This window comes from Coturnix japonica, chromosome 20 (genome assembly GCF_001577835.2).
Source record: "Coturnix japonica isolate 7356 chromosome 20, Coturnix japonica 2.1, whole genome shotgun sequence".
NCBI lineage: Eukaryota > Metazoa > Chordata > Aves > Galliformes > Phasianidae > Coturnix > Coturnix japonica.
The window spans coordinates 11,779,473-11,802,664 of record NC_029535.1 but is presented as its reverse complement, the minus strand read 5'-3'; the positions used below and the strand labels follow the sequence as shown (position 1 = coordinate 11,802,664).

General features: G+C 49.5%; 1 protein-coding gene and 1 long non-coding RNA gene across 5 annotated transcripts; one reads left to right on the top strand and one right to left on the bottom strand.

The window, feature by feature from the left end:
- Positions 1-1,579: 1,579 nt before the first annotated feature.
- Positions 1,580-4,898, top strand: LOC116654285. The gene is made up of 2 exons (XR_004309407.1): positions 1,580-1,734; positions 2,515-4,898. It is a non-coding gene; the product is annotated as an uncharacterized LOC116654285 (long non-coding RNA).
- SALL4 (spalt like transcription factor 4) lies at positions 3,689-18,087 on the bottom strand. 4 transcript variants are annotated; one of them, XM_015882030.2, is made up of 4 exons: positions 17,601-18,087; positions 7,533-10,058; positions 6,599-6,906; positions 3,689-5,852 (listed from the first exon to the last, which is right to left on the bottom strand). In XM_015882030.2, the coding sequence occupies exons 1-4, from the start codon at positions 17,668-17,670 to the stop codon at positions 5,430-5,432; spliced, it is 3,327 nt and encodes a 1,108-aa protein (XP_015737516.1). In that variant the 5' UTR covers positions 17,671-18,087; the 3' UTR covers positions 3,689-5,429. The 4 variants fall into 4 exon arrangements, with proteins under 4 accessions (XP_015737516.1, XP_015737517.1, XP_015737518.1 ...); XM_015882031.2 differs by lacking the exon at positions 17,601-18,087 and adding an exon at positions 16,909-17,149; XM_015882032.2 differs by lacking the exon at positions 17,601-18,087 and adding an exon at positions 14,610-15,455.
- Positions 18,088-23,192: the final 5,105 nt, after the last annotated feature.

Below are 23,192 nucleotides of genomic sequence, written 5' to 3'. Positions count from 1 at the left end.
TGCGCCCGCCCCGCCCGGTTCGCCCCGCCCCGGCTCGGTTCTGTCCTACGGGCGGCACCAGCTCGCAGCCCGCAGGAGGGGTACAGTGTTGTTGGGTGCCGTGTTGCTGGGTACCGTGTTGTTGGGTACCGTGTTCCTGGCTCCCGCTGCCCGCCCGCATCCCTCATCCCACCTGCCGCTTCCCCTTGGTGCCCCCAGATCATTTTCCCAGCCCATCTCAGCACCCCCATACTGGCACCGTTGGCCTCCTGCACGTTCGGCCTCTGCACGTGCGGCCATCTGGGCTTCATCAGAGCAGAAGGCCCGTGACGTCCTGCGTGTCCTCTGCCTCCTTCAGCCAGCTCACGTGAACGTACGGAAGTGCTGGTAGTGTCTCCCATTACACCATCCCCCCACCCACATCACAGGACCAGGTTTCCCAGCCCTGCCCCTTGCATTGCTCTTGCTTGGTGACCGTCACCCACACCCAGCCAAGATTTACTTCCAGATCAATCAGACCTGGTTCAGATTTCAGCCATACATTCATATAGGCGTTATCCCAACATTTCTGTTCCAAGCTTTTCTTTGCAAAGCTTTTCTTTCCCCGTTCCTTCAGCCACTTCCCATAAGACTTGTGCTCCAGGCCCTGTGCAGCTTTGCTGCCCATCTCTGGGTATGTTCCTGGGGCCTCAGTGACCTTTCTGTAGAAAGGGGCCCAACAATGAGAACATCACTTGCGGTGCAGCCTCACCAGTGGCAGCATGGAGGGATGACCAGCTCCTGCTGACCACCTCCTTCCTACCTGAAACCACCAGATTCTCAGCTGTGCGCTCTATGGATGGAGGAAATGCCCAGTGCAGATAAGGATCAAATAGAACAAATAGAACGTGTCCATCTCAGCATCTTCTGCTGCAGTCCTGGTCACCACAAAATCTAGTTCAGAGACAGCTTTTTCTTTTCCATTTGCAGACTGTTGGCAAAACCTTTCCCTTACCAAATAATTTGCTTAGAATTGGCCTCCATGCAGAGAGATCTGTGCTCCGATCCTTCAGAGGCTGCTCACACTCCATTTTTCAGCTTATCAAATTCCAACTGGATGGAACTTTTTTTTTAAGATTAAGCTTAATGTAATCTGAAGTAACTGTCAGAACGTTCCCAATGCAAAAGGGAAAAACAAGGAAAGAAAAAGGAAAGAAAGATTATATGTATAATAATTATCTATTTAGTTATTTGTTTATTAAGGAGAAGAGCGAAGAACAAAAGAAGTCCTGTCAGAGTTTGTGTGTAACTCTGTTTGCTTTTGCTTTTTGCAATTATGACATCAAAGGGGGTGGCTCAGCTGGAGCTGTGTAACTGCTCACACAAAATGCCCGTGGTTCCACAGGCAGCTCACACTGTGACATTTTATCTCGTTTTGTAACTGCACATTTTACAAAGACCAGGATACTCCTTCTTTGTCTCAAAATGCAGCCCGGTGCACACGGTGCAGCTCCATTGGCAAGGCACACAAACGTGTAGGCGCAGAGAGCTGGTTGCTAAGGGCTTGCAAACCTGCAGGCATGCGTGCATGATTCCCCCACACCATGGGCTCAGTCACACAGATGACACGGAAACAGAAGCTCAGGGGAGGTAAAACATCACAGTCTCAAGGCACTACTGGGACAGACCCGGGCCATGGCATTCACTCAAAGCAAGATGCCCACTCCCAGAGCTCAGCGGCTGCTTGCACAGTCATCGTCAGGAAGGAGCATTTTGGTAAGAGAAACACAAAATGAACAGGGATATCAGAGCAGGAGCCGTTAGCTGCATGCTGTCCTTGCTTGTGTGCCCCAAGTCTACTTGGGATGCATTCATCTCTTAAATTTATCTTTCAAGTGTCTGAACTCAGACAAGACTACTGCAATTAATGGGTGAGTTAAACACTACCAGATTACAATGCCCTGTTAACACCTGCATCTCTGAGCCGTGCGGATGGCTTTGATATTATTTTTTTTCTTTTGACAAGTGGGCGATAGCGGATATCCTTTAAGCCTATATTTAATGAAGCCCTCCATAAATCCATCAACACTTGCTAAGGGAAACTACAATAAAGCCCATACTGCCATAGGCTCCGCTACGGAGAGAACATTTGGCGTTCTCATAATGATGCTGCAGAGCAGAGACTTCTCACGCTGATCCGAGGAAGTGCAGTATTTGGATAGGATCCTTTCCCTCCTCACACAATCATGTGTTGCAGATCAAGAGGAGGACAATCCCTCAATATCGCATTTTCACAACAGGAATATTGTCAAGCTGCTGTTCCTTTAGGACAGCTGGCAGGTATGAGGAACAAAGACAGAAAAAGGGGCTTTTTCAAGAAAAATAAGCACCCATTTCATTCTGTTTGCCCTTGAGATGATTTTGCAATTAGCCTCAGCTGTTTTCTAAGCTGTTCCCATGCTGATTTTTACTGTTACACGTCCTGTGGGTGGGATCAAAGAAATGTAAGCCTTTAAACTGAGAATCAATGGCTTATCCATTTGTCATACATTTTAGGTTTGCAAACTTTACCAAAAGCACCTTTAGGCACTGGGCACCGTGGCAGTTCCACAGCACTGATGGAGGAGCTGAGGAAGGGACAACAAAGAAATCACACTTTTCCAAATCTGGACACCGGGAGCTGAGAATACACACGAGGACACTGTAGATACTGAAGCCAGCAAATGGAGCAACCTCCTGCTAAACATTAAGGACCTGCATAACCAAGCTGGCTTCACCAAAACAGCCAACATGCCGACAAATGATGTGTGTTTGCTGCCCTGAACATGGACAATGTTTTTTCCTGCAACAAATGTGCAGAAGAAGGTGTTCTGGAGTGCAAGGGGACATTAAATCAGCTCTGTTAACCTGATTAAGCCCTCTCAGTCACCACATGCACAGGATCCCACAGCCATTGGTGAACTAGGAAGGTAACACACGCGGAGTTGCAGGGCAGACCCTGCCTCACCGCAGCAGCAGTGCATTACACCCAGCAGTGTTCTGCCCCATCAGCCCTAATGTGGGCACAGCTGGCCCATATTCCTGTAGCCTCCTGGTTTTAAAGCTGATAGCTAACTGGAGTATGTGCCTCCGCAGCCCATGCCAGAAGTTAATCTTTGGGCTACACAGTGCGACAAGCAGTGAGACTCATAAGGAACTCTGAAAGGAGAGGGATGCTGCATTAGACTGGCTGGGATGGCCAGCACATAATTTAGACACAATGAGCTCTAAAACCCATGCCAATAAATCAGCATCTGTCAGACACCCTCTCAAGTATCAGTGGCATTAACAGCACAAGGCTACAAAGAAAGCTACTCATTATAAGCAACTAAGTTCAGTTGCTTATAAGTTGCTTTCTAAGTTCAGAAAATATGATAAAATAGATAACGTAATAATTTGCAGCAGCATGCAGCTGATGGTTTTGGGTTGATTTTGCTTCTGAGTTACATTTCCTGCCATGCTGGGTGTGCACAAAAAGACACTTTTTCTAGGTCAGCAATGAACACGAGATGTCCAGAGCTCACTCACACAGCCCAGCACAGACCTCCATGGCCACTCATGCATTGCTTCAGCCTGCACTCATCAGCCTAACCTAGGGAGCTGCTACCCAACTCTGAGGGAGCCCCACACCTTGAAGTCCCTGCTCACTTTTTGAAACATTCTGCTTCAGCAGAAAAACTTGAGCACTATGTGTGAAAAAGCCATCCCAAAATTTATTCTCAAAATGTCAACAGAAACTCATCAGTAGATACTCAAAACTACAGAGTTCTTACATAAAAGTCATACATTCACAATGCAGAAAACTTGACAACAGGGATGCCTTTTGCATGTTCCATGTAACAATATCCATCTTACAGTGTAAACAGGTACTGGTATGTTCTCACTTACAAGTCCAGCAGGAAAGGCACAACTCGGCATACAGAGATCATAAGCAAGAATCAGGTGCAACAACATTACACAAACTTTTGGTAATCTGTACTTTTGGAGCCTTTCACAACAGAGACTGGACTTGATTTCCTGCGGTCCACAAAGACTTCTTTCCATCGCTCAGTCCTTCTTTACCAAATGCTATTTCCAGTCCGGTTTAGATCCCATTACACACAGTTCCAGTAGACATTAGAGGAATAGTGAAAGGTCAGTCCAGTAATCCTCAGGTGCTCCCACTAATACATTGGGTTTTGGTTTCAGATAGTGCATGGAAGCATCTGCTTGAATCTCAGTTTATTACAGTGGTCATTAATAGAAAAATAGACACTACATCTACAAAAAGAAAAAAATGAGGTAGATAACTTAGAATCCAGATGACCATCCCAGCAACCTTCATACAATATGCACGGATCATTAATTACCATTTTGGCAGAATGTAACTTCACAGACCACCAAGAAACTTAATGACCAGAGTAGGAATGCCATCCAAAACCCCCCAAAAAACCCACGACATTTAACCTAAGCATGAATACTTCATATTTAAATACAGGTTTACACAGACTGATCTTCTAAATTACTCAAATTAAAAACAATAAAAGTAAAAAACAAAACAAAACACCACAACAAAGTCTCTTGCTAAGGAAGCTAGTTCCCATGCCTAATTGCAACAGTCACCTGAGATTCCTTGCAGAGCTTTCAGACCTGACTTCCCAAGGCAAGTCTTCCCTTTCAAGAAAGAAAAAAGTATATACATACCCACCCACATTTGGTTTGGGGCTCTGAAATAAAACATCTCGGAAAAACTGCACGTCTTTGGAAGGAGGGAGTTTGGCACTAAACTTGGAGGCCTGTTCTAGTAGTAGTATTAAATAAGCAGCAGTCAGCACAACAGAATTCCTTAGAAGCAGTGATTGAAGAAAAACAGCAACTTCCTTTCATAGAACTTCTGAGGCAAAAAGGAATTTTTTAAAAAAAAAGTCATTTTTATCACCATTATAGAAAAAAAAAATACATTCAGAAATCACACAGAGCCAAAAATTAACAGAAAAACTACTTCTAAGAGGGTGGCAGACATTCTAGGATATTTACCCGCATTAACAGCTTTCATTTCTTACCAGTAAATACAAGCTTCTCCACCCACAGCAGGCTGTTTCCACTCCATTCAAAACCCCCAAGTATTTCACTCTAAATGAAGAGGTAAATAATCGAAACCTTTGGAATTTCAAGTTGTAGAAACTTCTGTAAGGCTGTACACATTAAAGTCACACGTTAGAACTACTTTGCAAGACCCGCATCTTTCCAAATAAAAGGAAATCCTATTCTTTATTATTTACTATTTGCAAAGCAATACCATGATTGTACTCTGGGCAACGTAATCTTACAAAGACAACCATAAAATCATTTGCACGTCAATAGGAAAATAGGAGGCTGAAGTGGAATCTCTTAAAAATATATGTTTGTATATATATATATGTTCTTTCTGTATGTCATCTTCAGTAGAGTCCTTAGCTAACAGCAATTTTGTTCTCCTCCATGAAGTGAGGGAATTGATGTTTTGGCACGTTGTCAGCAGCAGCACCACCAGCCTTTTCCGTATCAGAACCAGTCCCAGTCTGGGTCCCATCCGTTTTGGTAACCGTAGCAGTGTTTATTGCCGAACCACCTGCAACGGAGCCCGGAAGGGTCGGTAAGCCGCCACTCTGGATCACCGAGATCTCATTGGTCTTCATTGCTATGCCATTGCTGAGTACCGCTGTGTACTGATTCCATACTGTGGGGTCAATGCTCACTGAAGGAGCCATGATATCCTTGGGAAACATTTCAGATACCTTCTTGGGGTCATTCCCAAGTAGAGCCATGGGGTTGTCAATTGAAAGCCTTCTTCCCCGTCTGGCAGAATTATTCCACATGTGAGTTCCCACATGGACCTTTCCAAGAGGGGAAAAACAAAGAGAATCATTAATGCCGCAATTCTTTTATGACAAGCTCACATTCAGTTTTGCTTGCAGCCAAGCCGCTCAGAAGTAGTTACGTGTGCATTCAGACTGTGCCTTCAGGTAGGTATTTAAGCTGGTTTGTTCTACCCTACCTTTATCCTCACCCCTCCACCTGTACAACATTCAGCAGCCTTATGTAACCACGGCTCTCAAGCTTACTACTGAAGTGCTTGTAGGAATGTGTTCCCACACTTCTGTGGAATGACATCAGCATTGTTGCTCCCCTACCTCTCAAAAAGGAAAAGCCACATGGTTTGCCATCAACAGGCTGCACTGAAAAAGTACTACTCAATGCAAAAAAAAAGGGGAAAAAAAAGCCTCACCAAGCAGTTTGGAAGAGTTGTTACACCTAAGCTAAAATCTTCCATGCCACACACAAGGTGCTGCTGCTTCCCACAGGTGACTGCTCACAAACTGCACAGTTTAAAGTTCTTCCCACCCCAGCTGCATTTATGCAAGCAAACTGAAGAGGTTCTCATAAGACTGCACGAGGGAGCTGCGAGTCCCCTGTAGAGCAAATGGACTAATCTGAAGACAGACAGACAGGAGTCCAAGTGACTGAAGCACCAAAAGAAAGCCCCAGCTGTTCCCAGAGGCTGCACTAGCAGCAATAGTCACTCCCTCCCTGGTAAGGCCTTCCCCAGCAAAGGGGATCAACAATGCAGGAGGCAGCTTACCTTCAGGTTCCCTTTTGTTGTAAAGGCTCTCCCACAGATGGTGCAGGCAAATGGCTTTTCCCCTGTATGGGTCCGCTCGTGAATCTGCAGGGCGCTGGCGGAGGAGAAGTTCTTCCCACACGTAGTGCAGATGTGCTGTTTGGCTGGACGGCAGAATTTCGGTCGTGGCACGAGGAGAGGGGCAACACCAGGGGACAGAGCTGGGGGGCCAATGAAATGGCTAGTGCTAATGGGACGGTCAGTTGGTATTTCCATTTTTATGAGGGCTGGCGGGGCTCTAACAAAAGCAGCTGGAATGCTATTTCGACCTTGAGAGGAAAAAGGAATATACACATATATACACACACACAGTATTTATCCCACCTCCACCTGTATTCAAGGAAAAAGCTGTCTGGGATACAGAAGTCCCCACCTTTAGAAACGCACGCTTGCAGAGCCATATAGAGCCCCATGGTAGGGCTGCTACACTCAAATTTTCTCATTCCTGTTTTTTCCTAGCAAACTTAAGACTTCAGCATTCTCACTTCCTCATCAAATTCAGCTAAACATCATTATCAGTGCTAAAGAGTTCACAAAAGCCCCACAAAATGCTCTGGTGTTTTAATGCCACATTCCTGGGTTAAATAGTTTTCCATAGAACATCAATGTGTGTATTTTAAATAGCTACAAGGAGGTATCAGGTGAGACCAAGAAAGACAGCAAGTACACAGCCCCTAATTATTTAAAGGACCTGTGCTCCCCCCTTACATAAGAAGACAGTATTTAAGCTCTGAACTTTTGTTTAATTTTGAGTCTTGAGTCAGAAAAGATCTCCTGGTTGGAATGGAGAAGGGGAAACTGAATAGGTTTTGCCTCCTGTCAGTCCTGCTAAAGAAGGCTTCCTTCCATCCCACTCCCCCAACCCAGCTTACTGCCAGCATTTCACATTACTCACCATACTCTCCATTTGCAAAGTGTAGCCCAGGCTCTTCTTTAATGACTTTGCGACCAATGTTGCCATAAGTTAAATCCAAAGCAACAACCCCTTCCATCTCTCCAGGAGCGCTCTCAGGACCCTCTGATTTACTTCCCATGCCTACATCTTCTTGGCTGGTGAAGCTCGGTGACTTTGACCTCACGCTCTCAGTCTGGCTGTTGGCTGGGGACAGAGCCTGCAGCGAGGCAGACTCAGAGGCAGCAGGACTCCGGCCATTCTGATACTCTGGATCTCCAGCCACAGAAGATGAATCGTTTGTCATGCCATCGCTTTCTGTAGAGCCATTGTCACTGGACTTCAAGCTGCTTTGCCGTTGCAGGTTCAGAGCAGAGTTAACAATCTTCATTTGATTCTCCAGTGCTGCAATGCCAGAGAAGCCAGCAGCTGTGGCCGGCAATTCTGACTGTGCATCGAATGGGGTAGGAGGCTTCGAGGAACTCCTGGGGCCATCCTGAGACTCCAGGTCCTCTTCCATCTCCATGCTTTCCATGCTCTCATCTGGGCGGCTGATGTCATCGTTCTTCTCAGCTGCAGCAGGATCCACTTCGGCATTGTCACAGGTGTTTTCCGGCATGGGTGTGTTGGGTATCTGTCCCCCCATATGCATGCGGATGTGCTGCTGCAACACAACTGCATTTGTGAACTTCTTCTGGCAGATAGGACACGAGTGTTGCATCTTCAGAGGAGTATTGGCCCGGTGGACACCATAATGAGTTTTAAGATTCCCTTTGGTGGAGAAGGCACGGCCACAGATTTTACACTTGAAGGGCCTCTCCCCAGTGTGGGTTCGATAATGCATTTTGAGGGAGCTCTGGCAGCTCAGCACTCTGTGACAGATCAGGCACTCGTTGGGGTCCGCAGTGGACTTATCGATGTTCTCAACCAGCTGCTGAAGCTTGGATGTTTCTGAGCCTTGCTCATTCGACCCGCCCACGTGGAAGATGCTCATACTGGAGGCAGGTTGTGGGGAGCTCAAGCTCTGCTCCGTTCCTGACTCGTGACCGACCACCCCAGATGAGGAAGAGCCACCTTCACTGTCTGGAGAAGGCCGTGAGGGCAGATCGGCGGAGAAGGCAGCCGGCTCCTTGGTGCCTGCGAGGCCTGGGGCATTCGGAGGAGCGCTGGAGGCTGTGGAGGTAGGCAGGGTTGTCAGCAGGGGTTTACTATCCACGATTAGGTTAGACTCATCCAGTGGCACAGACATCCCATACGGGATCCCACTGCTTGTGGGAACATTGTCCAGGTGCTCAGGAACCGGGTAAGGGTTCATCTTGATGTGAGGGTATTTGTCTTTGTGACGCTGAAAATGCACTTTAAGGTTTCCTTTGGTTGTAAAGCGGTTACCACAAATGTTACACTTGTAGGGTCTCTCTCCAGTGTGGGAACGGAGGTGGATCTGCAGGGCGCTGTCGTTGCCAAAGACCTTCCCGCAGAATTTACACTTGTGTTTGAAGAACGGCTCCTCTGCGCTCGATTTGCTTTCAGACACACAAATATTGGGAGGTTTTCCTTTCACCCTCTTTGAGGAATCTATGACAGAAGAAACTGCTGACAGTGGATTCTGGAAGATGACGGAGTGGGAGGATTGAGGTAGCAAAGGATTTGGGAACCGAGAAATGGAGCCAGCGAAGGTTCTGCTCGCCTCCGGCTTCAGGGGGAAGGAGGAGGAGAGGCCGGCAGCCAGCGAGCCAGCGGCCGCAACACCAGTGTTAGCATGAGGTAGTTTGCCTTGCTTCAAGGATTCCAGCGATAGGCTCTGGCTCCCCGCCTTCTGCCCGATCAGCGCCACGGCGGCCGACAGCTGCTGAGACATGTGAGCACCCAGCGCCTTCAGTGGGTCGGTGGCAGCAGCTATGGAGGGGTGCAGGGCATGAGGGGCCATCATGGCGATCTGGATGCGGATCTGCTCCGTCAGCTGGATCTGCTGGAGCTGCTGCTGCTGCAAGCACACGAGCTGCTCCAGGATCATCGGAATAGCGTTAAAGCTGGCGGCTGAAGAAGCGATGGCATCAGTGGTACGTTGATTCACAGCCACTTTAGTGCCACGTATCGTCTGCAAAGTCACATTAGTGTTCGGTACTTTGGATTTTGGTAGATAACTCAGCCCAGGAGTGGTGGGTGCAGCTGGGGGCTCTATTTTGAGGTACATTCCTCCTACCGATTCTACATCAATTTTTCCTTCTCTCTTCTCTGCAGAACCAGTGCAGCCCTTCGCCTGAGTATCCTTGCGTGCCCTGCTATCCCCTCGGTCACTTGAGAAGCCCCCGACAGCTGCTTCGGAGAAGCCTTCAGGAGGGACGGCTCCCTCACTGTCATTCATTATTAGGACAGGTGGATTTTTAGTGCAATTTTTCTTATGCTCAAGGAATTCAGAGAGATCGAAGAATTCTGCACAGCATTTCTCACAGATCTTGGTTTCCTCTGTTCGGCACCTTTTGGAGCTCATTTCGCCATCTCTATCACCTGGGACGTCTTGTGGACTCCCTTAAAACAAAAGAAAGTCACAACGTTAATAGCTGGATTTAGACTGGCCCCATGAGAGCTGCAAACCAAGGATACAGGATGCTCTCAGAGTCCCACAGCTCAGTTTGCAAATTAAAACCCTACTCCTCTGCCACAAGTACACTTGCAGCCTTAAGAAATTATGCATCTCAGTTCTGCTTTCCAGAAATCCAACCAAAAGGAAGTCTCACAAGACCTGAGAAGTTTATTGCAAATCCCTTCATCCAGGTAGAAATGAAACACTACAAGCCAGTCTGTCCCTGCAAAATGGAGTGTAACCCAGGTGAGACAGAACAAGCACTTTAACAGAAGAAAAACCTGATTGCTGTAAGCTTTGTGTTTGGTTATTTTTGTTTGAAATTCAAAATTCTTAAGTTAATGGCCTAACAGAAATTGCTAGCACAAAGTTCAGAGCAGTTCGTTCTTCACCGTAAACCAATACAGTAAATGACATTTACTCCTCCATTACGAAGGTAATTACTACCTAAGAGGGCTGACAGAGGCAAAATTTAACTCCAATATTAGCTCTGAAATATTTCAGAAGCAAACTGAAAAAGCCTCCAGAAAGTCACTGCAATAACAAGACAACGATTAACTTACAAGAATCCCAGAGGCAGGAATGAACCTACACTGATGCTGACAACTACCAGAGCAAAGAGTTGTAGCCCTGCTTGTGACACACATGAAGTTTCAGACCCAAGGAGGATGCAGTGCTTAGTTGCACCCGTAACTTATTCCTTCTATCACCCTAAAAGGAAACAAAGCCCACAGATCCACTCCTGCCCCCCACCTGCTGCTGCCCCACAACAGAGCACTATTCGCAGAGGACACGCACAAAATATGATTCAGGGAAGTACCAGAATGGGAAAAGAGGCCGAGAAATTCTAAACCAAAACAGGATGTTTTTGTTCAACCCAGCCACCCTTCAAGCACCAAGCTGAGCTTGAGGTGGGTGAGCACACAGGAGGCAAAGCCCCAGGTTCCTGCACTGCAGTGAGGGGGAAACAGGCGCAGCTCTGAACAGTCCAGCACCATGCAGTATCCTGCAACCTGCACTAAGTGCCCCAGCCTTTATGGGTGCCATGGGTACAGCAAGCAAGTCCTCCGCTCACCTCCCACACACACCAGGGCCACGTTGCAGGCCCCAACGCAACAACTTCTAAACTGAAAGAGCCCTTGGATTCAGGTCCTGCACCTCCAGTGGTTCACCCCAGGGCTGAGCTCCAGCTCCACACTATTAACCCACACCATCCTGAAATGGAACCAAGCACCCTGCAAGCACCAGTTATCTGTGGCTTTTATTTTAAAGGTGTAACTGAACCACACATCCGATACATGTATATCCTGTACACGGCAGGGTGGAGGTGTCTGGGCAGCAGCCACAGCATGTTCACCGTCTGCTCTGGGGCAGCATAAGAGCTCTGTGGGGGGGTGATATTGTAAACCTTGACATTCGTCCGGGTAAAAAGGGTATAACAAATACATATATATTCAACTAATCCAAACCTCGACTGCTGAATGTGGAGTGATGGAAGTACACACAAAAGCTTTGTTAGAAAACTAGTTCAACTCAAACCTCTGCGTATCAGAGACCTGCTGTACTGCAGGGCAACACGTCCAGGTCTGTGCGCACAGAACTCTGCTAAACACATTCACTACAGGTCACATTTCAAGATCTCCCTGAGCAAGGAGAAGAGGCGTTCTCAGCTACGATCAACACTGACTCAAACCTCACATCTAAACAGCAACACAGGGAGAGCGATGGACTTTTTTTCATTCCTCCCCCCCCCCCCCAAACAACTTTCACAAATGAAAAAAAGAAAATGAAAGAAAGTAAGAGTTTTGTTGACGTGCTCCCCATTGCAAATGGGAAACTGATGTGTCTGAATTCAATTGAACTACGGAAATCCAAGTCTGATCTGTAGAGTATTTAAGTAGACGTACATGATGCAGGACTTGGTCAATAATTAGTGTCAGCTGAGGTCAAGAATGGATGTCTTCAAGCTCCCATTTCTGGGAGAATCCAAGCAGTTACAATGGGAAAGAAAGCACCAAAGAATGGAAAAGGCATCTTCTCTGAGCTGCACAAGCCCTGTGTCTTTCTTTGACTACATGGGTAACTATTCCCACCCAGCAGGTACTTCACAGAACCATAAACAGCAAAGTCTCTTTTTTGAGCCCTTTAGTATTTGGAGCTTTACCTTCCCCTGTGTTGCAAAATACCCCAAAAGTTTTCCTTCAGGAAGCACAACACTTTCTGCCCACCTCTCCTGTGAGCACACACATCACATCGCCATTTGCACCTCCGTGGTGGCCACATGAAATGCTTCAGGTGGAGCTGGGATGCTGCACAACAGACTGCAGCCCACCTCAAGGAGCTATTCCAGCATAACCATGTCCAGACAAGTTCTCAAAGCTAAACTCCTTCCAAACACATCATCATTTATCTCCCTCCCCTCAACAGCTCCTTCTTATTTTTCACCAATAAGACTGTGCTACATCCAAAGACTGTCATTCCCCTCCAGCTCCAGCACAATCCACGTTCCCCATTCCCATAACTCTGAGGAGCTCCAGAAATTACTTTTCTGGTCTCACACATCCCCGCCGCTGCATGGAGCAGCAGATCCCCAGGTCCAGGAGCAGCAGGTGGGGCTCTGTGCAGCCACTAGCACAGTTACCATCACATTCTGGTCTCCAGTTCCCCCATCCGACAGAAGGCACCAGCTGAGCGCTCCAAATGAACTGAATTCCCAGCTTGCATTGACCTGCTATGACACAGAAGGGAAAGTAAGGCTTAACACTTCCCTACAACTCAGGGAAACTGAGCACACAGCATTTATCTCAGAATGCTTTGTTGGTGGTGGTACTGAAGATACACATAGGAATACGGTGCTCAGTTACCCCACAGAAGCTGGGACACAGAGGAGCACTCCAGCACCCCACTGACACCACCACCACACCTGAACCCAGCAGAGCCCCAACTCTGTGAGCAGTTCCAGAGCAGCCGGAGCCACAGCGCTGTGCTCTGCCATCTCCAAAGGCTGCTCATGAGCAGGGCTTCTCCTGGCTTTGGCCTGTGGTTTTTGCTTTATTTTTTTTTTTTTTCTTTTAAATCTCCCCACCCCCGAATTTCAGGAATGTTATCTCCCAGCATCTAGTTATCCAATCAGTTAGAAGAATGCAGTAAACCCAGCAGGGGGGTTAGATTGAATCACTGGCAAATGGATGGAAAAAATCCACTATTGTGTAGGACAAGGCGGTCATCGACAAGGAGGGCTGATAAAATCCACACTGCTCAAATTAAGGGAGGTGGTTTTCTGAGAGAGGGAGAACCAGTAAAAGAGGAGAGAAGTAAATCTTATCTGGTTTGATTTCATTCCGAGCAGGGCGCTGCTGGCCCACTGCTCCATCCAGCAATTAGCAGCCTCTTTTTTTCAACTGTGAGAACATGTTCTTGGATGTGACGTAGGACGAATCACTCAGGCCCAAAGCTGTTTTCTCTCTCTTCCTCTGGGCAGTTTAATGCCTTCGGTGAGCACTTTTCCCACTGACCAGGTACCATCAGCTTCTAATACTTCAGCATGATTTCAGCTGTGGACGCACGTGCCTATTTCCTGCAGGCTGGGAGCAGTCGGCCCCAGGCGCCCTCTGTGCCCCCCAGCACTGCCCTGCCGCCCCTCCTGCCTCCAGCTGACAAGTCTGGCTGCTTCCAGAACTGCCTGAACTTTCCCTTCAGCCCCAATACAAAATAACACAGCATTCTATCTAACAGCAACTATATAAAAATAAATAAATAAAATCGCTCATTTGAGTATGCAGAGCCTTGGACCAGTTTCTTACAAGAGTAATCCAAAGGCCTCTTGTTTCTCTACCGAATTCACCAGCAGCATCTGTTGCCCGAGCCATCCACGTGTTACCACCGACTGCAGCTACTCGTGCCTTCAGGTTTCCTCAAGGCACTTTTTAACCATCTGACCACGTATCTAACCATTTCCTCATTTGCTTTTTGGTCGTCCTTCTACCAAAGATTCACCAAAGGACACTGTGAGCTCTGCTAACACCGCACCCAAAGGGCAAAGCAGCGTTCGGCTGCACGTGGAAGAAGAATAAAGTTGGCAGCTCACGCACTGCTGTGGAACCCAGCACACCGCCCGCAGCCCCCCCACACCCCAGAGGGTCCCGCAGCGCCGCTCCCGCCCCATCAACCCCCGGAGGTGGTTCCGAAGGGTTTTACAGCCCCGCGCGGCCGCAGTGCCCCCACCCGCGGTTATCCGCGCCACGCTCCCGGCGCGGCCGTGCGGACCCCGGCGCACAGCGGAGCGCACACGCGGCCCGCGAGGCTGCGGCCGCCCCCGGAGCGGGGAGGGGGGAGCGGAGCCCGCAAACTCACGGGCCACCCGTGCATCACTATGACCTCTTTTTCTTTTTTAAAGCCAAGCCCCCCCCCCTCCCCGTCCCGCTACAAAGCAAAAGCGTCGGAACAAAACACAGAGCTTCCCCCCCAGCACGAGCAGCGGGTCAGCCCGGCCGTACCTGCTCTGCGCGGAGCTCCGCGGTGCGCTCCTCCCGCAGCTGTGAGCGCGGCCGCCCCGGACCACACTTAACACGAGTACAGTGTTTAAGACCGAGCTAAACGGCACAAACCCCGCTGCCAAGGTCAATTGCATGAGAGTCCTAATTGTAAGCCTGACATCAACTTACCACCCACAGCAAGCGGGAGGAGGCAAAGGTTAGAGCAGCAGCTCTGTCAAAACGTCACATGCCGCCGAGCCCGGCGAAGGGCTCCATCACTACAACCAATATAATGTTTCACTTACGTAAAAGGAAAAACAAGCGGGCATCGCCCAGCCCAGGGCCCCTTCGGCCGCGCAGCCCCGCGGGTCCCAACAACCCCCAACGCTCGAACCCAAACTAATAATAAGAATAAAACCCGCCGGCACCAAACCCGTCACCTTCCTCGTCGAACACCTCACCAGCATCAGCACAACTCCACGCACAGAGCAGGGAACTGAAGAAATCCAGCACCACCCCGAGAAAAGCTGCAGTTTGATACTGTATTTTTAAGAATAAATCAGACGGTTTTTTTATATATATTTTTAGTGGCGGCTATGGGGCACAATGGGCATTTTCACCCCCTTTGTGGAAATGCTAATTTCGTTCTGCCGCAGGATCCCCCGGTGCCCACCTGCTGATTTTTTGACCTGTTAATTGATCGCCCCGTTGGCCGCGCCGCAGCTTAACGCGCCGCATTGTTCGCAGAGGTGGGTCCGCATCGCTTCGGGAAACAAAACAACAAGAAAGGGCGTTTGCAAACTAAGAGATAAGGGCTTGATTTTATTATTTCGATTATGTATATGCTCTCGATAACGTCCCAGCCGAATCTCTGCCGTATTCCCACTTTGTTATGCACCCTCAGCACTCGGACACACCTGGAGCAGGGAACACGGGAACCGCTTCGGAGATCAGACACTCGGAAGCCACGTGTTTTAATTTCGGAAGGCACGAAACTCCCGCAGAGCTCGGGGCCGCAATGCCGGGATGTGCCGTGACCGAGGGCCGCCCCGAGGGATCCCGGCAGAGCGCGGCCGCGGGGCGGCGCCCGGCAGCTCCATCCCGGCTCCATCCCGGCGGCGCTCCGGTGCCCCCGCTCCGCTCCCAGCGGCCGCCGCGACCCACAAAGGCGGCCCCGGCACCATCACGGCGGCAGCAGAACCATCCCCCCCCCCCCCAGAGCCCCCCCCCCCCCAGAGGGGCGAGAACTTCGCCAGGTTCCCCCTGGCCCGCGCAGCTCCGGCTCCCATGGGGGGGCTGATGGAGGGATATGTTAAAAGAAGGGGGAGGGAAAAGAAGAAAAAAAAAAAAAAAAAAAGTCGACCAACACAAAAGCAGCTGCCCATTGCCCCAAGAGCGCGGTGTGGAGCGATCCTCCCCTCGCAGCACACCTCCCCCGCCCCGATGGGCCGCATCAGGAGTTATTAACCCTTTTGTTTCAGAGCAGCCCCGGAGGTGGCTTTCCAGCAGCGGGCAGTGATTTACATGTGGAAACATCACCTCCATCCCCCAACCTACCCATATGCACAAAGGAAAACAGTCATGCATTAAACATGGGATTTATTGCCTTCTGGCCAGCTTGCCGATTCTTAAGTCACCATTAACCGAACCCAACAATTGCACATTTCGACTCAAAGAAGAGAGAAGGGGGAGGAGGAAAAAAAAATTAAGAGCCCGAACCTCCTGCGGTTTGGGAATCAACAGCTCCCGTAACCGTAACGTGAATTAGTACTGACCAATTCCGGGTCTGGAATCCTCCGTCGTCTCCCCCCACCCCCCCAAGAAAAGCTGCCCCTTGGGAAGGCAAAGAGCCCCCCCAAAGCTCTAGAGCTGAAGTGCCTGATCACAACACCCACAACTCAAAAGCAGCAGCCGGGGAGCTCTCCCCGCACCGTCCGACGCCGCAGCGGAACGGACCCCGGAGCCACCCCGGGAACTGCCCCCGTTCCACCGCACTGCCCGACTCGGGGTGCGGAGAGCAGGGAGAGCCCGCAGCGGAGCGGAGCCCCGCGGGGAGATGCGGCTCCGTCGGGGGAAGCCGGGTACGGAGACAGTCCCGAGCCTTCCTCTCTCCCGTGGGTGACCGCCGGCAAACAGCCCCTTCCCTGCACGCCCACCCAGGGCTCTGGGCTATCCGAAGTTTTAAGTACGTCCTTTCCTCTTTCTTTCGCAAGGCAAAGGGCTTCGAGCTCACCGAAAAGGAGGCAGAGTTATTTGTGGGAGCGAAATCCCCCGCACCACCCAAATACAAAGCGCTCCCGCACACCCCGCATTAGCTCACCGGAGTTATTTTAGGAAGTCGGAAATCAAAGATGGCTGGAGGTCAAGCTACAAAAGGTCCAGGGCGATTGTGATCTCCAACAAAAATAGTCCGAGCACTTCCCCCCCCACACACCTCTATTTTTCTCTTTTTAAAAGCCCTACAAAGTCTTCTTCTAACTACCAAGAAATAAGCAAAACGGGGAAACAGAACGACTCATTTCCTACCCCCGAGAAGATGGTTCACAATTCCTTCCGCCTGCCCCCCCCTCCCCCGCCGTCCCCCCCCCACTCAAAATCCTTTCCGCCCCAGGGAAGGTTTGGGGGTCCCCTCCCACGGGGCCGCCGCACCCCGCGCCCCCCACGCGGGACCCGGCGCTGCTCCGCGGGACGGGGGGGGTCCCTCGTGGGGGGAAGCGGGGCATCAGAGGCCGCCAGGGCAAGGGTCTGCGAGGCCGCGCTGCAGGCAACGCCAACCCGCCCCCCCACCGCCCGGGAGGGCAACCCTATGGAGTAACTCCGCGGTGGGACCCCGGAGGGGAGCGGAGCGTCCCCAGAAAGGCAGCGGGGATCCGGGCTCGGAGCCCGAGGAGGGAACGAGCAGAGAGTGAAGCACGAGGGTAAAGAAACCCCCCCCAAGAGATCGCCCCATTGCCTCCACCGCGCATCAGCCGGGCTGCAAAGCTCTGCGCCCCCCCAACCCCCCCCCCTTACCACTTGCAGCATCTGGGGGCTGCTCCTCGGAGTTGATGTGCTGGGGCTTCGCCTGCTTCCGTCGCGACATGGTGCACCAGCATCGGGAGCAAAATAGTAGCAATTATTTTCCTCTTCACAACAAATTCCTAGAGTTGGGAAATTACCCCCATTGGGCGGAATGCGCATGTCAGAGTAATTATGATTATCAATAATGCATTGCGATTTATCATGGGTCCCTGACAGCTGATTGGCCTGAGTCCAAGGGCTCACAGATTATTCAAATAAGGTCCATTGATCAGGGCGCACCGGGGCACGCTGGGCGATGTAGTCCCGGCCCGGCCCGGCCCCGCGCGGCGACGACAAAGGCGGAGCGGCCCCGGGAGGGGGGCGGTGGGAGCGCAGAGCCCCGACGGGAGTAAACAAACACGAGGCGGCCGGGCACTATAACGATATAGCGATATACGATATGACGATACTGTGATACCGTCCTTATCTCACCTGCGCTTTTTATATTGTACTTTTGAGATTATTTCCCCCCCCCCCCTTTTTTTCCTCCCTAAAGCAGGAGCTCGGGACAATGCTGACCCCCCCCCCTTGTCGTTAGATAAGGTGGAAAGAGCAGCGATTGTCCGAAGCGGGGTCTGCCGGTGCTGCACGTTGAGGGGCTTTACGAGCGGATCCACACGGCGCGTAATTACGCGTGGCGCTGGTTCGTTTGTTTCAAGCCTTCTTTTAAGTCTCGCTTTCTGGGGAGCGACCGAATGGAGCCGGTCGCGTTTTGAAAAGCAAAAAAAAAACAAACAAAACCAAACAAACGTCGCACGCGTGAAAGATTCGTGTGAAAAACTCGAAGCGGGTGATGGCACCGCGTTCATTGTGTCAGTACAGAGCCGAGTCCTTTGCGTATTTTCCCTCCTGTTTGATCACACGCAAAAAAAAAACCGCCCCACCGTTGCCCCCCCCGGGCCCCAGCCGGGTCAGCGCCCCGCCGCCATCCGTGGCACGGAGCCGTGCGCTCCGCCAGCCGCCCCCGCCCCCATCGCAGCGCGGCGGAGCCCACCGGCGTGGCACGGCGAATGGCGAGCGGCTCCGGGACGGGTTGGAAGCGTGGGCTGCTGAACGGGCGTGGGAGTGCTGAGCTCCTCGGCTTCCCTGCTGAATCCCCTCCGGGGGTTTTGCTGTGAAAAAATGGAGTGGGGTGACAGAAGGCACCGGAGAGTGCTTGATGTGGTCAAGGGGTGATTGAATCATGGAAACACGGAATGGCCTGGGTTGAAAAGGACCACGGTGATCATCTCTTTCCAACCCACTGCTGTGTGCAGGGTCGCCAACCACCAGACCGGGCTGCCCAGAGCCACATCCAGCCTGGCCTTGATTGCATTGATTTGGATTCAGAAGATGGAGGTTCAGCCTGTTGGACTCCATGCTTTCTTGCCATTGCGTCCCTCAGCAAACTGCTTACTGGGGTCTGTGCCTCAGTGTCCCACTTGTAAAATGAGGACAGCGTTTCCCCAGCTGTAAAGCTGCGGGAGTGCAAACATCAATCCATAGAGCTGCGGGTGGAGGGGGCGGGGGGATGACTCAGGAGAGTGATTTAGAGAGAAAAAGCCAAATCTTGCTAGAATGTGGGGGGAGGAAACAATGGTACATGATGGGGCCGTGCTGTTGCCGCAGCCCATTGCACAATGCCACAGTCTCATTTTACGGGTGACTTTATCAGCATTTTTATCAGCAGAAATTGGGATCTGTACCATTATCTTAAAGTCTGTGCTGTGGACACGGCCACGTCAGGTGCCCGTAGGACAGCAGGACCGACTGCATCATGGTTTGTGTGGGCCAGCCATGGAAGGACCTCAGCATTGCAGACGTGGGGGAACAGTGCACCACGATCTACTTGGTTATATGTTCTCTTGGAGTTTTGTTTTCCTTTTGTAGTGTCATTTGAGGGGTTTTATTTAGGGAAGGATAACACAAATTTGGCAGAGCAGAAGGTATTGCCCTCCCCCTTGGACAAGTTGGAGGTTGGGGGAAAATTCTGGTTTTCACACCATTTTCCTTGTCCTTTCGTCTGCAGACAAATATCACTGCCTCACAAAGTCCTCCTCTCCATGGGGTATTGTTAACACACAGGAGAATCTCTGTGTTTGGTAATATAGAATAGCACAGATTAACAGGTATTTAAAATAATTTTTGTCTGGTGTTGCTCCACCCTGACACTTCCCCAGGAACTCCCTGGATCTGTTTAGCCTGCAGTTTGAAATGCTCTTTGTCTCCAAAGTGTGTCCTGGGGAAATAGACTGTTAAACGAGATTGATAGCAATTGATCCGTAGATGGGTATTTACATTGATGAATTTTCTCCTTTTACACTTGATATGCTCAGCATAACCAACATATTTTCATTTATTACAAATAATGCTGCCAGCCCACATCAGTGTATTTATTAAATACGCCGCTTTAGGTATCACGCTGAGAGCCAGACAGCCCTGTACAGTAGATCCATATTTAAAATGGGCATCTCACATGGAGCATTTGTACTGAATTTAAAAGAATATATTATATGAAATCAATGGAAGTTTTGGTATTGATTTCAGAGGACAGGGGTTTCAGTCAGTGTGGCTCTGTCACAGTGAGGGAACCGAAGGGGACTTGGAAAGCATTGAATTAAGGAAGAAAAAAGCAAGATGCTGTATTAGGGGATGGGGAGGCAGGAAGAGAAGGAGACAGCTCAACGGGCTGGGAAATAAGGGCACACAGAAATGTGCCCAACAAACTTTGCTCAGGAGCTGTTCCCATCGAGCAGTGATTATGAATAGGCAGAGCTGAGTGATTACATCATATGCAGAAGGCATGTGGCTCAGCTTCAGCCCGGTCCTATGGATTAGCACGACTACAGCTTCTGGACTTGAAACACAGCAGCCTTCCTTTTCTGGCTCCATGTTTATTTATTTTTTTAGGAACAGTCTGGAGGGATGATCTCCTGCCACCCACCTCCAGCACTGAGCATCCCTGGTGACAGCCGTGCTGCCAGCACTAATGGCAGCTTGCAGTGCTGTGCAGTGAGCTCTGCACCCACTGCACCTTCACTGCTGGCAGCACAGCACTCTGCCCTGCTGGCTGGGGGGTCGCTCTGTGCAGGAGTGGCACTGCCAAACGAGTGGGGTTGTGGTTGTCTCTTTGCCCCATTCCCAATAACTGCGCTCCACCAGCTGGGATTTCTGTGGAGGGATTACATTATTTTGCATTCTTGAAGCAATACCTGAGCATCGACTGTGGGGCTGAGGAGTTTGGAGGTGGCCATATCATCTCACCTCCATTGAAGCGTGGGAAGGTGAAGGAGAAAGAAGCTGTTGGGGCTGTAAGAAATACCCATTGGGGTTCCCTTCCCTCTTCATCCTGTACTCAGCCTGTCCCACTCAGGTTGGCCACGCTGCTATTTCTAAGGCATTTTATAATGCTACAGAAATACCACCTCCTTAACATGAACACTCCTGATGGGGCACCAGTCCTTGTGCATTCTGTGCCGTCACAAATAAAACAGATTTTGCCACAGCTGCCTCTGACTGAAGATGCAGGAAGCGGCTGTGAGGGAGCTGAGGGGTACAACTGTAACTGTGAAAGAGCCACCAACTGGCTCCAGCCAGGAGGAATGAGAAGCATGTGGGCTCGGCAGGTAAACAAACAGAGCGGGGATGTTTGTTAAAATGCCCCAGCGTTTCATCTAGGCGAGAGTAAACACTATCAGCTCTATTTCTCACAGTGTGAGAAGAGCCCTACTGTAATGTCTTGTATTTGGTGGCAGAAATGAGGGATCCACCATTGTCCAAGCGTACAAACCACGTATTTTAAGGAATGGATTCACTTTGCTTAGTGAGCAGCTTGTACTCTGCTCTGCAACATTTATCCATTTTCTTCTGAATAAACACTAAGATCAGCAGTAAGTGTAACTTATCATTGTGGTGCTGCCTTCATTGAATTTCATGACCCAGTGGTACATCCCGGATAGTAACAGGAATCCTGTGAGATCGTTTCCTTCCAGACAAGGTACACAAACTCTTTTTAACACTAAGCTGCAATGGAGCCTTCAGAGAAGTCTCATTATTGACCTTTTTGCAGGGGACAACCTAGCAGTGTATTTAGGAGTCCCGTGCACCCGGGGCATCAGGGTGGGCATTTTCTGAACTAGGAGTTAAGCCAATGGGTTTTGATCATGAGAGATATATGTATATTTAATGAGTGCCAAACCATATCTGAATGTGATGGTAAAATCTTTAATCAAGTGGCTACGTTGAATGCAATTCAGTGGGTAACTAACTGGAATGTCCTCCCCCCACATGCTTATTGTCTTGGATAACCAATGAGAGACTTGCAGGTATTATTGCTTCATTGTTTGTCAATACTTTGTGCTCTCCCAAAATGCTGCTCCTTGCACCTGGTGAGGGGCACATGACACACATTGCCTGTCGTGGTACAGAGCTGGCTTTGTTTCAAGACATCTCTTCCCAGGTTGCAAGGAAAGTCTGCTGAGTTCATGCAGGGAAGACTCAAAGCAACAGCTCAGAGGATGATGTGTTTCCTTCTTCATGTCAATGAAGCAACGAGATCAAAATTGAATTATGTCAAAATACCACTTAGCAGGGTTTTCTACTTAGTGAGATTAGCTTTCACTCTCTGCTTCTATGACTTATGATTACTAATATACTAATTAATGTTGTAGATCTATTTCTTTTGTTACAGCAGTTTCTCCATTACTTTTATCAGTTCTATTCTGGTCCAAACCAGACAAACTCAAACCTGAGCCCTCCAGCTTTGTCTGGTTGGAAGACAACAGGGAGGGAAAACACCAAGAACCAAACATTATCACTTAAATCGTACACAGAACGAAGTCAACACTAAGTTATCTGAATGAGGGCCTGAAAGCAGAAGAAGGACATACATGCATTGCCTGGCCTGAAGTGTCAGCTTGTAGGCAGAATGGTGAGTTAGATGTCTGGAAGGATCGAGTTCTGTTGTTGTTTTTTTTTAATGCCATGAATAAGATGGAAAATTGATGGAATATAAGAGTGTGATAACTTTGCATCTGAATTATTTCCTGTTTTTACAATGTATGGATCATGTACTGAGTGTAAGGTTTGGGAAAATATCACCTATTCTCCTCATTCCATCTTTCCTGCAGCTTAATTCTTGACCAAGCCTTGATGACAGCAGTACATTCTCTGTGCTGCAAGTAATGTTCTTTTAAAACACTCTGATTTAAATGTATTAATCTAGTTTTGCTGAGATGTCCAGTGCTACTATTTGAAATGAATGATTATAATGATTTTGTCTGATTCATGCAAATGTTGGAGTGCCACAGCAGTGAGCTGTGAGCTCACCAAATGGAAAACTACACGCTTAACCATGGGCAGGAAACGATCTTTTAGTGTTAGGTCATACATTGTTTGTGTACCACCTCCCCACATGGCTGGAGCACACTTTACTCTTCACTGGGGCAGATGAAGTACAACCCTTGGAACTGAGGGGACCTGGCATCGGTGGATAAACACACTGAAACTGAGCAAGTCAGATGTGGGACTGAAGTAATTAAGTTTAATAGCAGCTCCTGAGTATGA